At 40.8% G+C, this 19554-nt stretch overlaps 1 protein-coding gene across 6 annotated transcripts in view; it reads right to left on the bottom strand.

Moving 5' to 3' along the window:
* The window catches only part of PCNX1 (pecanex 1), a 186047-nt gene that overhangs the window by 15606 nt on the left and 150887 nt on the right, over positions 1–19554 (bottom strand). For all 6 annotated transcript variants that reach the window (XM_025295267.3, XM_025295268.3, XM_025295266.3 and 3 more), the window contains 2 exons: positions 1652–1752; positions 749–899 (listed from right to left, as the gene is read on the bottom strand). In XM_025295267.3, the coding sequence (XP_025151052.3) occupies positions 749–899; positions 1652–1752 (252 nt within the window). The remainder of the gene's footprint in view (positions 1–748; positions 900–1651; positions 1753–19554) is intronic.

A 19554-nucleotide genomic window follows, 5' to 3' on the forward strand; every position in this document is an offset into this window, starting at 1 on the left:
AATTTCATTCCACTAGGTCATGGTAAACTCATCTACGGGGTAGTCCACCTCTTATCTGGCACTGAGAGACACCCACATCCGAGCACAGCAGCTGCATTTGATCAACACCGCCAAGCTCTTTATCCTCAAACCTCATCACAGCTGTCATGTGGAATGATAAGGGCAGCGAGCGCCAGCACCTAATTTCAAAATATGTTCTTAAAGGGGCCCAGTGCTTTAGATTTGCAGTTGAGAGTCTCATTTTCATTTTATTGCCTTTCTAGAATTATTTAATTAAGGCTGATTCTGTCCTAACCATCATTTATTCTATAAAACATGGTAAATGAAGCTCATAGTTAAATAACAGCAACACTTGCAAGACTCCTGAGATGTTGTTATATTGCACTGGGGATCAACTAACATTTACTCAAAGAACAGGCATGAATTACAATCACCTGAGAACAGGCATGAATTACAACCACCTGAAGTCAAAGCAACCATTACAGGGGCCCACGGCTTTTATTTTCAATTTGTCACTGCCTGTATTTTTCTTCAAGTTCATGCCCAGGTCACTCTCTACTATTACTGTTCAAATTCACTGTTACAAACACAGGTTCAGGCTTCTAAGATTTAATATCCTATCAAGAATTATGTTTTTCTTGTCTCAAATCAGAGTATTTCTCAAAAGGATCCCAAGGAACATAATTTGGGAGTCAAGTGAAGAAATACCATTAAAACCAGTGATGTGTTAGAAATTCCCTCCTCTTACCTGATGAAGTTTAATGGACATACGAATTCCAGGGACTACTACTTTCCTCAGGAGTTCCATGTCAGCAAAGATCCATTCGTCCCGAATTGAAGAAATACGGAAATCTCCCTTAAATAGGGCATGCAATCCATAGAGGAATGACTCTAAATTACTGTTAAGATTGGAGATAAAAGTTTACATATTTTGACAAAGGTCTTCCATTACACTGATTCTAACATCTGGTTATGCATCAGAATCATCTGGGAGTGTTTTGAAGATACAGACGCCAAGAACTAATATCAGTACCCCTGAATCAAAATCACAAGGGTCAAGGCTATTTGCCCTGGACCCTTGTTTATGACCTACTGTAACAGTGAGTCCTTGAACATAAACAGAAGGTAAAGACTCTCTAACTTGAAAGTAAGGAGGGCCTAATGGAAAATATGAAGTAATCAGAGAAGAAGTGTTATGTGGCATTTCTTAATTCTAATTCAACTGGGTGTTCACAACAAGAAATCCAGTTTACATTTAGAGTCCCCAAATCTAATGTACCATTATATTAAGAATATAAATGCTCTGAGCAAAGACTAAAAGGAGAAAAATAAAAATAAAAGGAAGTGAACTGTTAGAAAAATAGATGTAAATGGGAAGACACCAATCATACATTATGAGTTATTTTTTTAATGTCTTAAATTATTAAATTCTCATTATCTGCAGCTGCCTACACACATGTGAATTTTAAAAGTTAGTTCTTTTAACCACTTCAAATTCCACTGTGTTTACTAAAAAGATCTATACAATATCTGAAGAAACATTTGCAATAAATTAACATAGAATGCTTCCATTAAAAACCATTTCAGATTTTTCAGATTTTGGTTATAGAGCTTCCCAGTCTGTTTCTGAAAACAGCAATGCCTTCCTTACCTGGACATATGGTGGGATGCAGTCCCCAAAGCTCTCCGTCCCAGAACACAGAGTCCATAACAAAGAGTCACCAGAGATGAATCTTTGTCCACATCCAGTGGCTTTAAATGAAAAAAAAAAAAAAAAAAAAAGGGAAAGAAAACAAGGAACAGGGTGAAGGGGGTCGAAGGCACAAATTTCCACTTATAAAATGAGTAAGTCATGGGGATGTAATGCATAGCATGGTTGACTCCAGTTTAGTAATACTATACTGCATATTTGACAGTTACTAAGAGAGTAGATCTTGTAAGTTCTCATCACAAGGAAAAAATAATTCTGTAACTGTATGATGAAGGATGTTAACTAGAGCTATTGTGGTGATCATTTTGCAATATATACAAATATCAAATCATTATGCTGTATACCTGAAACTAATTAATGTTGTATGTCAATTATATCTCAATAAAAAAGAACAAAAGAATATTACTTATCAGAATGGTATATAAGTATTTACCGAATCAGAAAAATCTATTTAAAAAATCAGAGAGGACAAGGAACTCAAGTAGCATATACTTACTATCTCCTCAAATATAAGTTCTAGTGAAAAGAAACAGCATAAAATGAAGTATGAATGTGTATAAGGAGGTTCTTTGGAATCTTTAAATAAAACTAATGCTTTATAATAATACTGGAACATACTAAAAAAAACTGGCTGTATTAGAGTGTTAGGATCTTAGCTAAACATCTCAAAGTACTTGCTGATAGACATCATTACTGATTCTGCCCTCTCCTGAAATATAATATTCTGTTTATTAATTAGTTATTTCTCAACTTAACCTGGCAAGCATTAGTGACAACAGCATTAGCCTATCAGTGACGATAACCACATTAAAGAAAATTAAACTGATGTCTATAGAATGTTGCTTTCCTTCATTCAACCTTTTAATTCTTTTGCAGTTGCATACCTTTATTATTGACTATTAAATATATATTATATATAAACATATGCAATAATTATATATATATACACACACACACAAACAAAATGGTACAACTTACATAATACTAAAGAGAATCTTGGTAGCATCTTAATTACTGAGAAACAATCGAATGCAGCAGTTCTCAAAGTGTAATCCTGGGACACAACAAGAGCATCACCTGGGAACTTATTAGAAATGCAAATTCTAGAGCCATTTCAGACCTGTGAAGTCAAGTTCTGGAGGTGGGGTTCACCTATCACACTCCCGTCACATTCTAATGTATGCTAACATTGAAGAATCATGGATTAGGCTTTTAATGAGCTTAATTATTCTATCTTTTCCAATTATATATATATATATATTTATCTGATTTTATAAACCATTAACATAAAGAGAAAAGGGCAGCTGTCTAAGATACTAGCTTAATATAGACTGTTTAATTAATTACCATTAACTGGGTAATTTAGCTAATTTTAACTGTGAAGGAGAGCCTACATTTCTTTCTTTTCTGTCTCCCTCTCTCCCCGACCCAGTCAACTAAATTAAGAAAAAAATATTTTTTTCCCATAACAGAAGCAGTATGCTGAAAATGTACTGCTTCTGTTATGGGGGAAAAATTTTTTTTTCTTAATTTAGTTCAGGCTTCTGGAACTGGTCAAGATACAGTAATAAAGACACTGCTGCTAAAGCTGAAGCTCCAAAACTTGGGCCACCTGATGTGAAGAGCCAACTCACTGAAACAGATCCTGGGAGAACAAGATGGCCGAGGAGTAGGTGGACGTGGAGTACCTTTCTCTCCATGATACATCAGGAATACCCCTTCAGACACAGAAGTGCATGCAGAACACCAGCTGAGAGCGGACAGGAGTACCTGACCAGTGGAAAAGAATATATCGAACCACACAAAACTCAGTAGGACGAAGAACAGGAGAGTTAGTAGGGCTGGACCTGCCCTTGGCAGGAGGGGGAAGCGAAGCAGGGGTCCGATCCCCACATCAGGGTAATTCTCTGAGTCAGAGGAGAAATATTCAAGCCTGAGAGTGAAACAGCTGATCTGTGGCAGCCTAAGTAGAATGATAATCAGACAGTCCTTGCCGCAGCCATACATATCCCAGACAAGAACACTGGTCCCCTGGAAGGTGCAGCAGCCGGGAGCTGGAGTTTTGGGATTGTAGAGCAATCCAAGGGCGAGGGCTGCTGTTGACTGCAGAGAGACGAACTGAGGGGATGTGAGGGAGGAGATTGTGGTGGGAAATGTCTGTGGAGGAAAGCCAGGCATCCATGGAAGCAAGGTGATACTGAGTTACACGTAGGAGGTGGAGCCATCTCCATACCCTCTCTCCCGCCACAAGCCAGCATCCACAGTTGAATATTAGAGAGGCTGGCTCATCAAACGCCTGATGCACTGAATTACAGAGCAGGATCCCACCTACATGCCCCTTTAAGTGCCTGACCTGTCAATGTACAGAGTAGGACCCCAGCCAGGAGTCCCCTCTATGTGCCTGATGTGCTGAACAACAGAGAAGGAAGGGAGCTGTCTAAGTGCCTGAACAGGCGGAGCTATGGAGAAAGGCTGGCCAAAAAGGCTTTCTGATCACCAGCTACAAGAAGCTCAGAAAAAAAGACTCTGATAGGGCCATAACCCCTGTGGTAGAGGCAGTCCAAGTCCTTGCACACCTGGCGCCACCAGGCTCCCTGCAAGCCAAGCAGCTGCGCCACCTCCACACTCAACTCTCACTGGGGCAGAGCTGCCACAGGCGAAAAAGCTCTTGCATCTATGCACACAGTGCCACTTTGGTTGTGTCCAACTCTTTGCAACCCTGTAGACTGTGGCTGGAGAAGGCAATGGCACCCCACTCCAGTACTCTTGCCTGGAAAATTCCATGGATGGAGAAGCCTGGTAGGCTGCAGTCCATGCGGTTGCTGCGAGTCGGACACAACTGAGCGACTTCACTTTCCCTTTTCACTTTCATGCATTGGAGAAGGAAACGGCAACCCACTCCAGTGTTCTTGCCTGGAGAATCCCAGGGACGGGGGAGCCTGGTGGGCTGCCGTCTATGGGGTTGCACAGACTCAGACGAGACTGAAGTGACTTAGCAGCAGCAGCAGCAGCAGCAGCAGCAGCAGACTATGGCCTGCCAGGCTTCTCTGTCAGGGAGGGGGTTTCTCCAGGCAAGAATACTGGAGCTTAGTGACCAATACTGGTTGCCATACCCTTCTAGAGCACTATATTTCCTGCTGCCCTAGTACCAACTCCCCTGAGTACCTGGTGCTGCCAGAACTCCTGTGACCCAAGCAGCTGCACCACCTCCAGACCTGGCCCTCACAGGAGCAAACCCAAGTCCTCCAGGGCGGCCTCAGGAACAAACTCCAACGGACGACCCCTATGTAGAGGTGGAAATAAAACCACAATCGAAATCCAGGGGCAGTGTGGCTAAGGAAGAAGACCCAAAACCTCCCCACCAGCTGTACAGGCTGCAGACTAAATCCACACGATCAACTAGGCAGGCTGTTGTCTATGACATAAAAGGTCACTGAGAGCTCCCACAAAAGAAAACACGCTAGCTCTGATAGCTGTGGACCCTGGAGGCAAGAACACACAGAAGCAGGACCAGATTAGAATCTGAGGTGCCATCACAGCAGGTCCAGAGATGAGCACAGTGCTAGAGGGCATCCTAGGGAGTAAGGAGAGCCGCGACTCCCAGGGGGAGGACGGTGACAGCAGCGACTCTAGGGAGTAGCGAACAGTGAGGACTCAGCATAGATGAAACCCAGCACCACCCACGGTACCCTGTGCAGGACACCTCACCTAAACAGCAAACAAAACAAAAAGACAAACAACATCAGCAGCAGACAGATTACCACCTCACTCAGCCTTGCCCATCAGAGGAAAAACAAACAAACAAACACAAAAACTCAGCACAAATCTCACCCTGCACAAACCACTGGACCAACCTTAGGAGGGCAGAAACCAAAAGGAAGAAAGAATTCAACTTTCTTCAAGGAAAGAATTCAACTTTCCTTGAAGTCTGGAAAAGGGGATCTCAAATACAGTAAGTTAAAAAAAAAAAAAAAAAGGCAGAGAAATACTACACAAATAAACCAGAAACACAGAAGTCCAAATAAATGAAGAGAAAATATGCAAACTATCGAAAAAGAATTCAACATAATGATAGTAAAGATGATCAAAAACCTTAAAAACAAAATGGAGAAAATGCAAGAATCAATTAACAAAGACCTAGAAGAATTAAAGAATAAACATACAGAGACAAACAACACAATTACTGAAATTAAAAACACTCTAGAAGGAATCAATAGCAGAATACCTGAGGCAGAAGAACGAAATCAGTGAGCTGGAAGATAAAATGGTGGAAAAACCTTTTGAAGAGCAGAACAAAATAAAAAGAATGAAAACAACTGAGGATAGTCTCAGAGACCTCTGGGACAATACCAAATGCACCAACATTCGAATTATAGGGGTCCAAGAAGAGGAAGAGAAAAGGAAAGAGTATGAGAAAATTTCTGAAGAGATTATAGTTGAAAATTTCCCCAACATGGCAAAGGAAATAGTCAATCCAGTCCAAGAGGTGCAGAGAGTCCCATACAGGATAAACCTAAGGAGAAACACGCCAAGACATATACTAATCAAACTAACAAAGACTAACACGAAGAAAGAATTAAAAGCAGCAAGGGAGAAGCAACAAGTAACATACAAGGGAAACCTTTCAGCAGAAACTGCAGGCCAGAAGAGAATGGCAAGATATATTTAAAGTACTGAAAGGGAAAAATCTACAACCAAGATTACTGTACTCAGCAAGGATCTCATTCAAAACTGATGGAGAAATAACCTTTTCAGACAAGCAAAAGTTAAGAGAATTAAGTACCACCAAATTAGCTTTACAACAAATGTTAAAGGGACTTATACAGCCAAGAAATACAAAAGAAGAGAAAAGATCTACAAAATCAACCCCAAACAATTATGAAAATGGCAATAGGAACGTATATATCAATAATTACTTTAAATGTAAATAGATTAAATGCTCCAACCGAAAGACACAGACTGGCTGAATGGATACAAAAACAAGACCCATATATATGCTGTTTTCAAGAAACCCACTTCAGACCTAAAGATACATATAGACTGAAAGTGAGAGGATGGAAAAATATATTCCATGCAAATGGGAAGCAAAAGAAAGCTGGAGTAGCAATCTTCATATCAGACAAAATAGACCTTAAAATAAAGATTACAAAAGATAAGGAAGGCCACTACAAAATGATGGAGGGATCAATCCAAGAGGAAGACATAACAACTGTAAATATCTATGCACCCAACAGAGGAGCACCTCAACACATAAGACAAACACTAACAGACAGAAAAGGAGAAACTGACAGTAACACAATGATAGTAGGAGACTTTAACATCCCACTTTTATCAATGGTCAGATCATCAAAACAGAAAATTAATAAGAAACACAAGTTTTAAATGACACATTAGATGAGATGGATCTCATTGACATCTTCAGGACATTCTATCCAAATGCAGAAGAATACATCTTCTCAAGTGCACATGCAACACTCTACAGGATATAACACATCTTGGGTCACAAACCAAACCTCAGTAAATGTAAGAAAACTGAAATCCTATCAGGCATCTTCTCTGACCACAATGTTATGAGACTAGATTATCAATTACAAGAAAAAAACAATAAGAAACAAAAACACATGGAGATTAAACAACACGTTTCTAAATAACCAACAGGTTACTGAAGAAATCAAAAGGGAAATAAAAATATTTCTAGAAACAAATGACAATGAAAACACAACTCAAAACCTATGGGATGCAGCAAAAGCAGTTCTAAGAGGGAAGTTTGTAGTGGTATATTCCTACCTCAAGAAACAAGAAAAACATTGAATAGACAACCTAACTTTACACCTAAAACAACTGGGAAAAGAAGAACAAAAACCCCCAAAATTAGCAGAAGGAAAGATATCATAAAGATCTGAGCAGAAATAAATGAAAAAGAAATGAAAGAAACAATAGTAAAGATTAATAAAACTAAAAGCTGGTTCTTTGAGTGAATAAACACAATTGACAAAACTTTAGCCAGACTTATCAGGAAAAAAAGAGAGAAGAATCAAATCAACAAAATCAGAAATGAAAAAGGAGAGGTTACAACAGACAATGTAGAAATACAAATGATTATAAGAGACTATTATGAACAACTATATGGCAATAAAATAGATAACCTGGAAGAAATGGACAGATTCTTAGAAAAGTTCAACCTTCCAAGACTGAACCAGGAAGAAATAGAAATTATGAACAATCCAGTTATAAGCACTGAAATTGAAGCTGTGATAAAAAATCTCCCCAAAAACAAAAGCCCAGGACCACATGGCTTCACAGGAGAATTCTACCAAACATTTAGAGAAAAGCTAATGCCTATCCTTCAATCGCAGAGGAAGGAACACTTCCAAACTCATTCTATGAGGCCACCATCATCCTGATACCAAAACCAGACAAAAACAACACAAAGAAAGAAAACTACAGGCCAATATCACTGATGAACATAGATGCAAAAATCCTCAACAAAATTTTAGCAAACAGAATTCAGTACCACATCAAAAAGCTCATACACCATGATCAAGTTGGGTTTATTCCAGGGATGCAAGGATTCTTCAATATATATAAATCAATCAGTGTGATACACCACATTAACAAATTGAAAGATAAAACCCATATGATAATCTCAATAGACGCAAAAAAAGCCTTTGACAAAATTTAGTACCCATTTATGATTAAAACTCTCCAAAAAATGGGCACAGAGGGAACCTACCTCAACATCAGTTCAGTTTAGTCGCTCAGTCGTGTCCGACTCTTTGTGACCCCATGAATCGCAGCACGCCAGGCCTCCCTGTCCATCACCAACTCCCAGAGTTCACTAAAACTCATGTCCATCAAGTTGGTGATGCCCTCCAGCCATCTCATCCTCTGTCATCTCCTCCTCCTGCCCCCAATCCCTCCCAGCATCAGAGTCTTTTCCAATGAGTCAACTCTTCACATGAAGTGGCCAAAGTATTGGAGTTTCAGCTTCAGCATCAGTCCTTCCAACGAACACCCAGGACTGATCTCCTTTATCTCAACATAGTAACGGCCATATGTGATAAGCCTACAGCAAATATTCTCAATGGTGAAAAATTGAAAACATTCTCCCTAAGATCAGGAACAAGACAAGGGTGTCCACTTTCCCCACTATTATTCAACATAGCGCTGGAAGTCCCAGCTACAGCAATCAGAGAAGAAAAAGAAATAAAAAGAATCCAGATTGGAAAAGAAGAAGTAAAGTTCTCACTATTTGCAGATGACATGATACTGTACATAGAAAACCCTAAAGATAGTATCAGAAAATTACTAGAGCTAATCAGTGAATTTAGCAAAGTGGCAGGATACAAAGTCAATACACAGAAATCACTTGCATTTCTATATACTAACAATGAAAAATCAGAAAGACAAATTAAGGAATCAATCCCATTCACCACTGCAACAACAACAAAAAAAGGAAATATCTAGGAATAAACTTACCTAAGAAGACAAAAGAACTGTACGCAGAAAATTATAAGACACTAATGAAAGAAATCAATGGGGACATAAACAGACGGAGAGATATTCCATGTTCCTGGGTAGGAAGAATAAATACTGTGAAAATGACTATACTACCAAACGCAATCTACAGATTCAATGTGATCCCTATCAAATTGCCAATGGCATTTTTCACAGAACTAGAACAAAAAATTTCACAATTCATATGTGAACACAAAAGACCCCGAATAGCCAAAGCAGTCCTGAGAAAGAAGAATGGAGCTGGAAGAATCAACCTTCCTGACTTCAGATTATATTACAAAGCTAGAGTCATCAAGACAGTTTGGCACTGGCACAAAAACAGATATAGAACAATGAAATAAGATAGAAAGCCCAGAAATAAACCCATGCAACTATGGGTACCTTATTTTTGACAAAGGAGGCAAGAATATACAATGGGGCAAAGACAGCCTCTTCAATAAAATGGTGCTGGGAAAACAGGACAGCTACATGTAAAAGAATGAAATTAGAACACTTCCTAACACCACACACAAAGATAAACTTAAAATGAATTAAAGACCTAAATATAAGACCAGAAACTATAAAACTCTTAGAGGAAAACATAGGCAGAACACTTGATGACATAAATCAAAGCAAGATCCTCTATGATCCACGTCCTAGAGTAACAGAAATAAAAACAAAAGTAAACAAGTGGGACCTGATTAAACTGATAAAAAGCTTTTGCACAGCAAACGAAACTAAGCAAGGTGAAAAGACATTATTTTCTCCTCAGAATGGGAGAAAATAATAGCAAATGAAAGAACTGACAAAGGATTAATTGCCAAAATATACAAGCAGCTAATACAACTCAATAGCAGAGAAACAAACAACCCAATCAAAAAGTGGGAAAAAGACCTTAACAGACATTTCTCCAAAGAAGAAATACAGATGACTAACAAACACATGAAATGGCCATCATCAAAAAGTCTACAAACAATAAATGATGGAGAGGTGGTGGAGAAAAGGGAACACCTTTGCACTGTTGGTAGGAATGTAAATTGATACAGCCACTATGGAAGATGGTATGGCGATTCCTTAAAAAACTAGGAATAAAACCACCATCAGATCAGATCAGATCAGTCGCTCAGTCATGTCCGACTCTTTGCGACACCATGAATCGCAGCATGCCAGGCCTCCCTGTCCACCACCAACTCCCGGAGTTCACTGAGACTCTCGTCCATCGAGTCAGTGATGCCATCCAGCCATCTCATCCTCTGTCGTCCCCTTCTCCTCCTGCCCCCAATCCCTCCCAGCATCAGAGTCTTTTCCAATGAGTCAACTCTTCGCATGAGGTGGCCAAAGTACTGGTTTCAGCTTTAGCGTCATCCTTCCAAAGAAAACCCAGGGCTGATCTCCTTCAGAATGGACTGGTTGGATCTCCTTGCAGTCCAAGGGACTCTCAAGAGTCTTCTCCAACACCACAGTTCAAAAGCAACAATTCTTCGGCGCTCAGCCTTCTTCACAGTCCAACTCTCACATCCATACAAGACCACAGGAAAAACCATAGCCTTGACTAGATGAACTTTTGTTGACAAAGTAATGTCTCTGCTTTTGAATATGCCATCTAGGTTGGTCATAACTTTCCTTCCAAGGAGTAAGTGTCTTTTAATTTCATGGCTGCAGTCACCATCTTGCAGTGATTTTGGAGCCCAAAAAAATAAAGTCTGACACTGTTTCCACTGTTTCCCCTTCTATTTCCCATGAAGTGATGGGACCAGATGCCATGATCTTCGTTTTCTGAATGTTGAGCTTTAAGCCAACTTTTTCACTCTCCACTTTCACTTTCATCAAGAGGCTTTTGAGTTCCTCTTCACTTTCTGCCATAAGGGTGGCGTCATCTGCATATCTGAGGTTATTGATATTTCTCCCGGCAATCTTGATTCCAGTTTGTGTTTCTTCCAGCCCAGTGTTTCTCATGATGTACTCTGCATGTAAGTTAAATAAACAGGGTGACAATATACAGCCTTGACGAACTCTTTTTCCTATTTGGAACCAGTCTGTTGTTCCATGTCCAGTTCTAACTGTTGCTTCCTGACCTGCATACAAATTTCTCAAGAGGCAGATCAGGTGGTCTGGTATTCCCATCTCTTGAAGAATTTTCCACAGTTTATTGTGATCCACACAGTCAAAGGCTTTGGCATAGTCAATAAAGCAGAAATAGATGTTTTTCTGGAACTCTCTTGCTTTTTCTATAATCCAGCCGATGTTGGATATTTGATCTCTGGTTCCTCTGCCTTTTCTAAAACCAGCTTGAACATCAGGAAATTCACGGTTCACATATTGCTGAAGCCTGGCTTGGAGAATTTTGAGCATTACTTTACTAGTGTGTGAGATGAGTGCAATTGTGTGGTAGTTTGAGCATTCTTTGGCATTGCCTTTCTTTGGGATTGGAATGAAAACTGACCTTTTCCAGTCCTGTGGCTACTGCTGAGTTTTCCAAATTTGCTGGCGTATTGAGTGCAGCACTTTCACAGCATCATCTTTCAGGATTTGGAATAGCTCAACTGGAATTCCATCACCTCCACTAGCTTTGTTCGTAGTGATGCTTTCTAAGGCCCACTTGACTTCACATTCCAGGATGTCTGGCTCTAGGTCAGTAATCACACCATTGTGATTATCTGGGTCATGAAGATCTTTTTTGTACAGTTCTTCTGTCTACCCCACGTCCGAGGTCGGGGGTGTTGGCGAGAGGAGATACCCAGCGTCCGAGGTCAGAGGCAGCGACAAGAAGAGATACCCCACGCCCCGAAGCCCAAGGCCAGGGGCAGAGGGCGGGAGGAGCTACCCCACGTCCAAGGAGCCGTGGCTGTGCGGGCACAGGATGGCCTAGAGGAGCTATCCCACGTTGAAGGTCAGGAAGGGCGGTGGTGAGGAGATATCCCTCGTCCAAGGTACAGAGCAATGGCTGCACTTTGCAGGAGCAGCAGTGAAGAGATACCCCACGCCCAAGGTAAGAGAAACCCAAGTAAGACGGTAGGTGTTGCAAGAGGGCATCAGAAGGCAGACACACTGAAACCATACTCACAGAAAACTAGTCAATCTAATCACACTAGGACCACAGCCTTGTCTAACTCAATGAAACTAAGCCATGCCCGTGGGGCAACCCAAGATGGGCGGGTCATGGTGGAGAGATCTGACAGAATGTGGTCCACTGGAGAAGGGAATGGCAAACCACTTCAGGATTCTTGCCTTGAGAACCCCATGAACAGTATGAAAAGGCAAAATGATAGGATACTGAAAGAGAAACTCCCCACGTCAGTAGGTGCCCAATATGCTACTGGAGATCAGTGGAGAAATAACTCCAGAAAGAATGAAGGGATGGAGCCAAAGCAAAAAGAATACCCAGCTGTGGATGTGACTAGTGATAGAAGCAAGGTCCCATGCTGTAAAGAGCAATATTGCATAGGAACCTGGAATGTCAGGTCCATGAATCAAGGCAAATTGGAAGTGGCCAAACAAGAGATGGCAAGAGTGAATGTCGACATTCTAGGAATCAGCGAACTGAAATGGACTGGAATGGGTGAATTTAACTCAGATGACCTTTATATCTACTACAAAACCACCATATGAACCAGCAATCCCACTCCTAGGCATATACCCTGAGGAAACTAAAATTGAAAAATACACATGTATCCCACTGATCATTGCAACACTATTTACAATAGCTAGAAAATGGAAGCAACCTAGATGTCCATCGACAGATGAATGGATAAAGCAGCTATGGTACATATACACAATGGAATATTAGCCATAAAAAGGAACACATTTGAGTCAGTTCTAATGAGGTGGATGAACCTAGAACCTACTATACAGAGTGAAGTAAGTCAGAACGAGAAAGATAAGTATATTTCTATATATTCTAATGGATATATACAGAATCCAGATAAATGGTACTGAAGAATTTATTTACAGGGCAACAATGGAGAAATAGACATAGAGAATAGACTTATGGACATGAGGATAGGGAAGGAGAGGGTGAGACATAAGGAACACCAGTAACATGAAAACTTACATTACCACATGTAAAATAGATAGTCAACAGAATTTACTGTGTGGCTCAGGAAACTCAAACAGGGGCTCTGTATCAACCTAGAAGGGTGGGATGGGGAGGGAGATGGGAGGGAGATTCAAAAGGGAGGGGATATACATATACCTATGGCTGATTCATGTTGAGGTTTTGTCAGAAAACAACAAAATTCTGTAAAGCAATTATCCTTCAATAAAAAATAAATAACTTAAAAAAAAAGATCCTGAAGGTGGGAAAGATTGAAGGCAATAGGAGAAGGGGGCGGCAGAGGATGAGATGGTTAGATAGCATCACCAACTCAATGGACATGAATTTGAGCAAACTCCAGGAGATAGTGGAGGACAGAGGAGACTGACGTGCTGCAGTCCATGGCGTTGCAAAGAGTCAGACAGGACTTAGCAACCAAACAACAACACCCTTGCACCTGAAATGACCAAGAAAAAAATATATTGAGATACAGGATACTAATCTCTGGGCAAAGGCAAACAACTGAGGTAGCCCTGTAAGAGTTTCCAGGCCACAGTATAAGGAAGAGGAATGCAGGAGCCTAGCGACCTCCAGGTTGGGAAGATGTCTGGGAAGGTCAAGGTGGCTAGAGTTTTGTAGGGCACAGTGCCAAGAAGGAGATAGCTACACAGAGAGCAAACTCTGGAGACTGGCAGAAGGTCCCTTTCTTGAGTTCAGCAGATTACCTATCAGCACATGAGCCAAGGCCAAGGAAAAAAGCAACAGAAAAATGCAGAAAAGAATGGAAAGTTCTGTGATTGGCTCCAGTGCTCAAAAGAATACTGTCTCAAAAGAATACTTAATGGGGAAAAATATAGCCCCAGTCTAAAGGCTGCTTTGGTCCCTCCTAAGAAAGCTTAAAAGTAAACCCTGAAAAGATCTAATTGTCCCCAAGGAATTTAATTGTCACAGAACAAAGTTCAAAAATATTTATAGGAGGCTTCCTTGGTGGTCCAATGGTTGAGAATCTGTCTGCCAAGGTAGCGGACAGGGACATTAGTATGATCCCTGGTCTGGGAAGATCCCACATGTTGTGGGGCAACTGAGCCCATGAGCCACAACTGAGCTGGCTTGCCCTGGAGTTGCAACAACTGAACCTCTGCACTCTGGTCTGTGATCTGCAATAAAAGAAGGCACCACATGAGAGACCTGTGCACTATAACTAGAGAGTAGCCTCCACTTGCTGCAATTAGAGAAAGCCCACGTGCAGCAATGAAGACCTAGTGCCGCCAAATAAATTTTTAAAGACCTCCAGGTCTTTAAAAAATTGTATTTAGGGATTTCCCTGGTGGCCCAGTGGTTAAGACTTTGCCTTCTAATGCAGGGGGTCAGGGTTCAATCCCTGGTCTGGGAGCTAAGATCCCACATGCCTCATGGCCAAAAAACTAAAACATAAAACATAAGCAATATTGTAACAAGTTCAATAGAGACTTTAAAAATGGTCCCCTCATCCAAGGTAAGGAGCAGCGGCTACACTTTGCAGGAGCAGCCGTGAAGAGATACCCCACGCCCAAGGTAAGAGAAACCCAAGTAAGACGGTAGGTGTTGCAAGAGGGCATCAGAAGGCAGACACACTGAAACCATACTCACAGAAAACTAGTCAATCTAATCACACTAGGACCACAGCCTTGTCTAACTCAATGAAACTAAGCCATGCCCGTGGGGCAACCCAAGATGGGCGGGTCATGGTGGAGAGATCTGACAGAATGTGGTCCACTGGAGAAGGGAATGGCAAACCACTTCAGGATTCTTGCCTTGAGAACCCCATGAACAGTATGAAAAGGCAAAATGATAGGATACTGAAAGAGAAACTCCCCACGTCAGTAGGTGCCCAATATGCTACTGGAGATCAGTGGAGAAATAACTCCAGAAAGAATGAAGGGATGGAGCCAAAGCAAAAAGAATACCCAGTTGCGGATGTGACTGGTGATAGAAGCAAGGTCCAATGCTGTAAAGAGCAATATTACATAGGAACCTGGAATGTCAGATCCATGAATCAAGGCAAATTGGAAGTGGTCAAACAAGAGATGGCAAGAGTGAATGTCGACATTCTAGGAATCAGCGAACTGAAATGGACTGGAATGGGTGCATTTAACTCAGATGACCATTATATCTACTACTGCGGGCAGGAATCCCTCAGAAGAAATGGAGTAGCCATCATGGTCAACAAAAGAGTCCAAAATGCAGTACTTGGATGCAATCTCACAAACGACAGAATGATCTCTGTTCGTTTCCAAGGCAAACCATTCAATATCACAGTAATCCAAGTCTATGCCCCAACCAGTAACGCTGAAGAAGCTGAAGTTGAACGATTCTATGAAGACCTACAAGACCTTTTAGAACTAACACCCAAAAAAGATGTCCTTTTCATTTTAGGGGACTGGAATGCAAAAGTAGGAAGTCAAGAAACACCTGGAGTAACATGCAAATTTGGCCTTGGAATACGGAATGAAGCAGGGCAAAGACTAATAGAGTTTTGCCAAGGAAATGCACTGGTCATGACAAACACCCTCTTCCAACAACACAAGAGAAGACTCTACATATGGACATCACTAGATGGTCAACACCAAAATCAGATTGATTATATTCTTTGCAGCCAAAGATGGAGAAGCTCTATACAGTCAGCAAAAACAAGACTGGGAGCTGACTGTGGTTTAGATCAGCCAAATTCAGACTGAAATTGAAGAAAGTAGGGAAAACTACTAGACCATTCAGGTATGACCTAAATCAAATCTCTTATGATTATACAGTGGAAGTGAGAAATAGATTTAAGGGCCTAGATCTGATAGATGGACTGCCTGATGAACTATGGAATGAGGTTCGTGACACTGTACAGGAGACAGGGATCAAGACCATCCCCATGGAAAGAAATGCAAAAAAGCAAAATGACTGTCTGGGGAGGCCTTACAAATAGCTGTGAAAAGAAGAGAAGCGAAAAGCAAAGGAGAAAAGGAAAGATATAAGCATCTGAATGCAGAGTTCCAAAGAATAGCAAGAAGAGATAAGAAAGCCTTCTTCAGCGATCAATGCAAAGAAATAGAGGAAAACAACAGAAAGGGAAAGACTAGAGATCTCTTCAAGGGAATTAGGGATACCAAGGGAACATTTCATGCAAAGATGGGCTCGATAAAGGACAGAAATGGTATGGACCTATCAGAAGCAGAAGATATTAAGAAGAGGTGGCAAGAATACACAGAAGAACTGTACAAAAAAGATCTTCATGACCCAGATAATCACAATGGTGTGATCACTGACCTAGAGCCAGACATCCTGGAATGTGAAGTCAAGTGGGCCTTAGAAAGCATCACTACGAACAAAGCTAGTGGAGGTGATGGAATTCCAGTGGAGCTATTCCAAATCCTGAAAGATGATGCTGTGAAAGTGCTGCACTCAATACGCCAGCAAATTTGGAAAACTCAGCAGTGGCCACAGGACTGGAAAAGGTCAGTTTTCATTCCAATCCCAAAGAAAGGCAATGCCAAAGAATGCTCAAACTACTGCACAATTGCACTCATCCCACAACGCTAGTAAAGTAATGCTCAAAATTCTCTAAGCCAGGTTTCAGGAATACGTGAACCATGAACTTCCTGATGTTCAAGCTGGTTTTAGAAAAGGCAGAGGAACCAGAGATCAAATTGCCAACATCCACTGGATCATGGAAAAAGCAAGAGAGTTCCAGAAAAACATCTATTTCTGCTTTATTGACTATGCCAAAGCCTTTGACTGTGTGGATCACAATAAACTGTGGAAAATTCTTCAAGAGATGGGAATACCAGACCACCTGATCTGTCTCTTGAGAAATTTGTACACAGGTCGGGAAGCAACAGTTAGAACTGGACATGGAACAACAGACTGGTTCCAAATAGGAAAAGGAGTATGTCAAGGCTGTATACTGTCACCCTGCTTATTTAACTTATATGCAGAGTACATCATGAGAAACACTGGGCTGGAAGAAACACAAACCGGAATCAAGATTGCCGGGAGAAATATCAATAACCTCAGATATGCAGATGACGCCACCCTGATGGCAGAAAGTGAAGAGGAACTCAAAAGCCTCTTGATGAAAGTGAAAGTGGAGAGTGAAAAAGTTGACTTAAAGCTCAACATTCAGAAAACTGAAGATCATGGCATCTGGTCCCATCACTTCATGGGAAATAGAAGGGGAAACAGTGGAAACAGTGTCAGACTTTATTTTTTTGGGCTCCAAAATCACTGCAGATGGTGACTGCAGCCATGACATTAAAAGACACTTATTCCTTGGAAGGAAAGTTATGACCAACCTAGATAGCATATTCAAAAGCAGAGACATTACTTTGCCAACAAAGGTCCGTCTAGTCAAGGCTATGGTTTTTCCTGTGGTCATGTATGGATGTGAGAGTTGGACTGTGAAGAAGGCTGAGTGCCGAAGAATTGATGCTTTTGAACTGTGGTGTTGGAGAAGACTCTTGAGAGTCCCCTGGACTGCAAGGAGATCCAACCAGTCCATTCTGAAGGAGATCAGCCCTGGGATTTCTTTGGAAGGAATGATGCTAAAGCTGAAACTCCAGTACTTTGGCCACCTCATGCGAAGAGTTGACTCATTGGAAAAGACTCTGATGCTGGGAGGGATTGCGGGCAGGAGGAGAAGGGGACGACAGAGGATGAGATGGCTGGATGGCATCACTGACTCGATGGACGAGAGTCTGGGTGAACTCCGGGAGTTGGTGATGTACAGGGAGGCCTGGTTTGCCGCGATTCATGGGGTCGCAGAGAATCGGACATGACTGAGCGACTGAACTGACATTAAAAAAAAACAACTTGAAGAAAAAAATATTTATAGGAATACAAAAATATCCAGCCTCATCAAGGCAAAATTCACAAAGTCTAGCACTCAATCAAAAATTGTCAGGCATGCAAAAGTAGGAGGAAGATAGAACCCACAATTAGAATAATAATCAATCACTCAATCAAAACTGACCCAGAAATGATACAGATGTTAGAATCAGTCAACAAGGATATTGAAAGAGTTATTATAACTGTATTCCATACATTCAAAAAGACAGAGGAATGACAGGGTGCTACGTAGAGACATGGAAGGTCTATATAAAAGACACAAATTAAACCTCAGGAGATTAAAAAAGAAAAAAATGGACTGTCTGAGAATAGAAAAAAATACACTGGATGAGATTAATGCAGAAGAGAAAAAATAAATAAATGATCTAAAAATATATCAACAGAAATTACACAAAATTAAACACAGAGACTAAGACTGAAAAAAAAAAAACTCACAGAGCATCAGTAGTCATAGAAGAACTTTAGGCATCCTAATATAAATGTAATTTATATTACATTTAATTGGTGTTCCCCCACAAAGGGAAGGAGGAAAATAGAAAAACATTTTGAGAAAACAATAAGTGAAATATTCCCAAATCTGATGAAAATGATACACACCTAGGGATTCAAGCAGCTCAATGAATTCCAAGAACAAGAAACATGAAGAAAACAGCATAAACTGCTTAAACTAGTGATGAAGAGAAAAATCTTAAAAATGAGCCAGTGGGGGGGAGGGGTGGGACCACATTATTATGTGACACATACTGGTATATGGTATTTTATTGCACTTTGCTTTATTGTGCTTTGCAGATACTTTGTTTTTTTAATCTGAAGGTTTGTGGCAACCTTTTTTCAAGCAAGTCTATTGGCACCACTTTTTCTAATAGCACTTGCTCACTTTATGTCCCTGGGTCACATTTTGGTAATTTTCAAAATATTTCAAACCGTCCACAGGCAAAAAGATTATGACTCGCTGAAGGCTCAGATGATGACTAGCATTTTTTAAGCAATAAAGTATTTTTAAATTAAGTAATGTACATCATCACATTTTTTACATAATGTAATCACACACTTGATATGTTGTTTAGTTGCCCAGTTGTGTCCAGCTCTTTGTGACCCTGTGGACTGAAGCACGCCAGGCCTCCCTGTCCCTCACCATCTCCTGAAGTTTGCCCGAGTTCACAGCCACTGCATTGGTGATTCCATCCAGCCATCTCATCCTTTGACCACCCTCTTCTTCTTCTGCTCTCAATGTTTCCCAGCATCAGGGATTTTTTCCAATGAGTCGGCCATTTGCATCACATGTCCAAGATACTGGTCATCTGATGCAAACAGCCTAAAAGGGCACTTAGTAAAATGTAAACATAATATTTACAACTGTTTGGGAAACCAAACAATTCGTGTGACTTGCTTTACTGTGATATTTGCTTTATCGTGGTTGTCTGCCATATCTCTGAGGTGT

The sequence above is a fragment of the Bubalus bubalis genome, chromosome 11, assembly GCF_019923935.1.
Source record: "Bubalus bubalis isolate 160015118507 breed Murrah chromosome 11, NDDB_SH_1, whole genome shotgun sequence".
In the NCBI taxonomy this organism is placed as follows: Eukaryota; Metazoa; Chordata; class Mammalia; order Artiodactyla; family Bovidae; genus Bubalus; species Bubalus bubalis.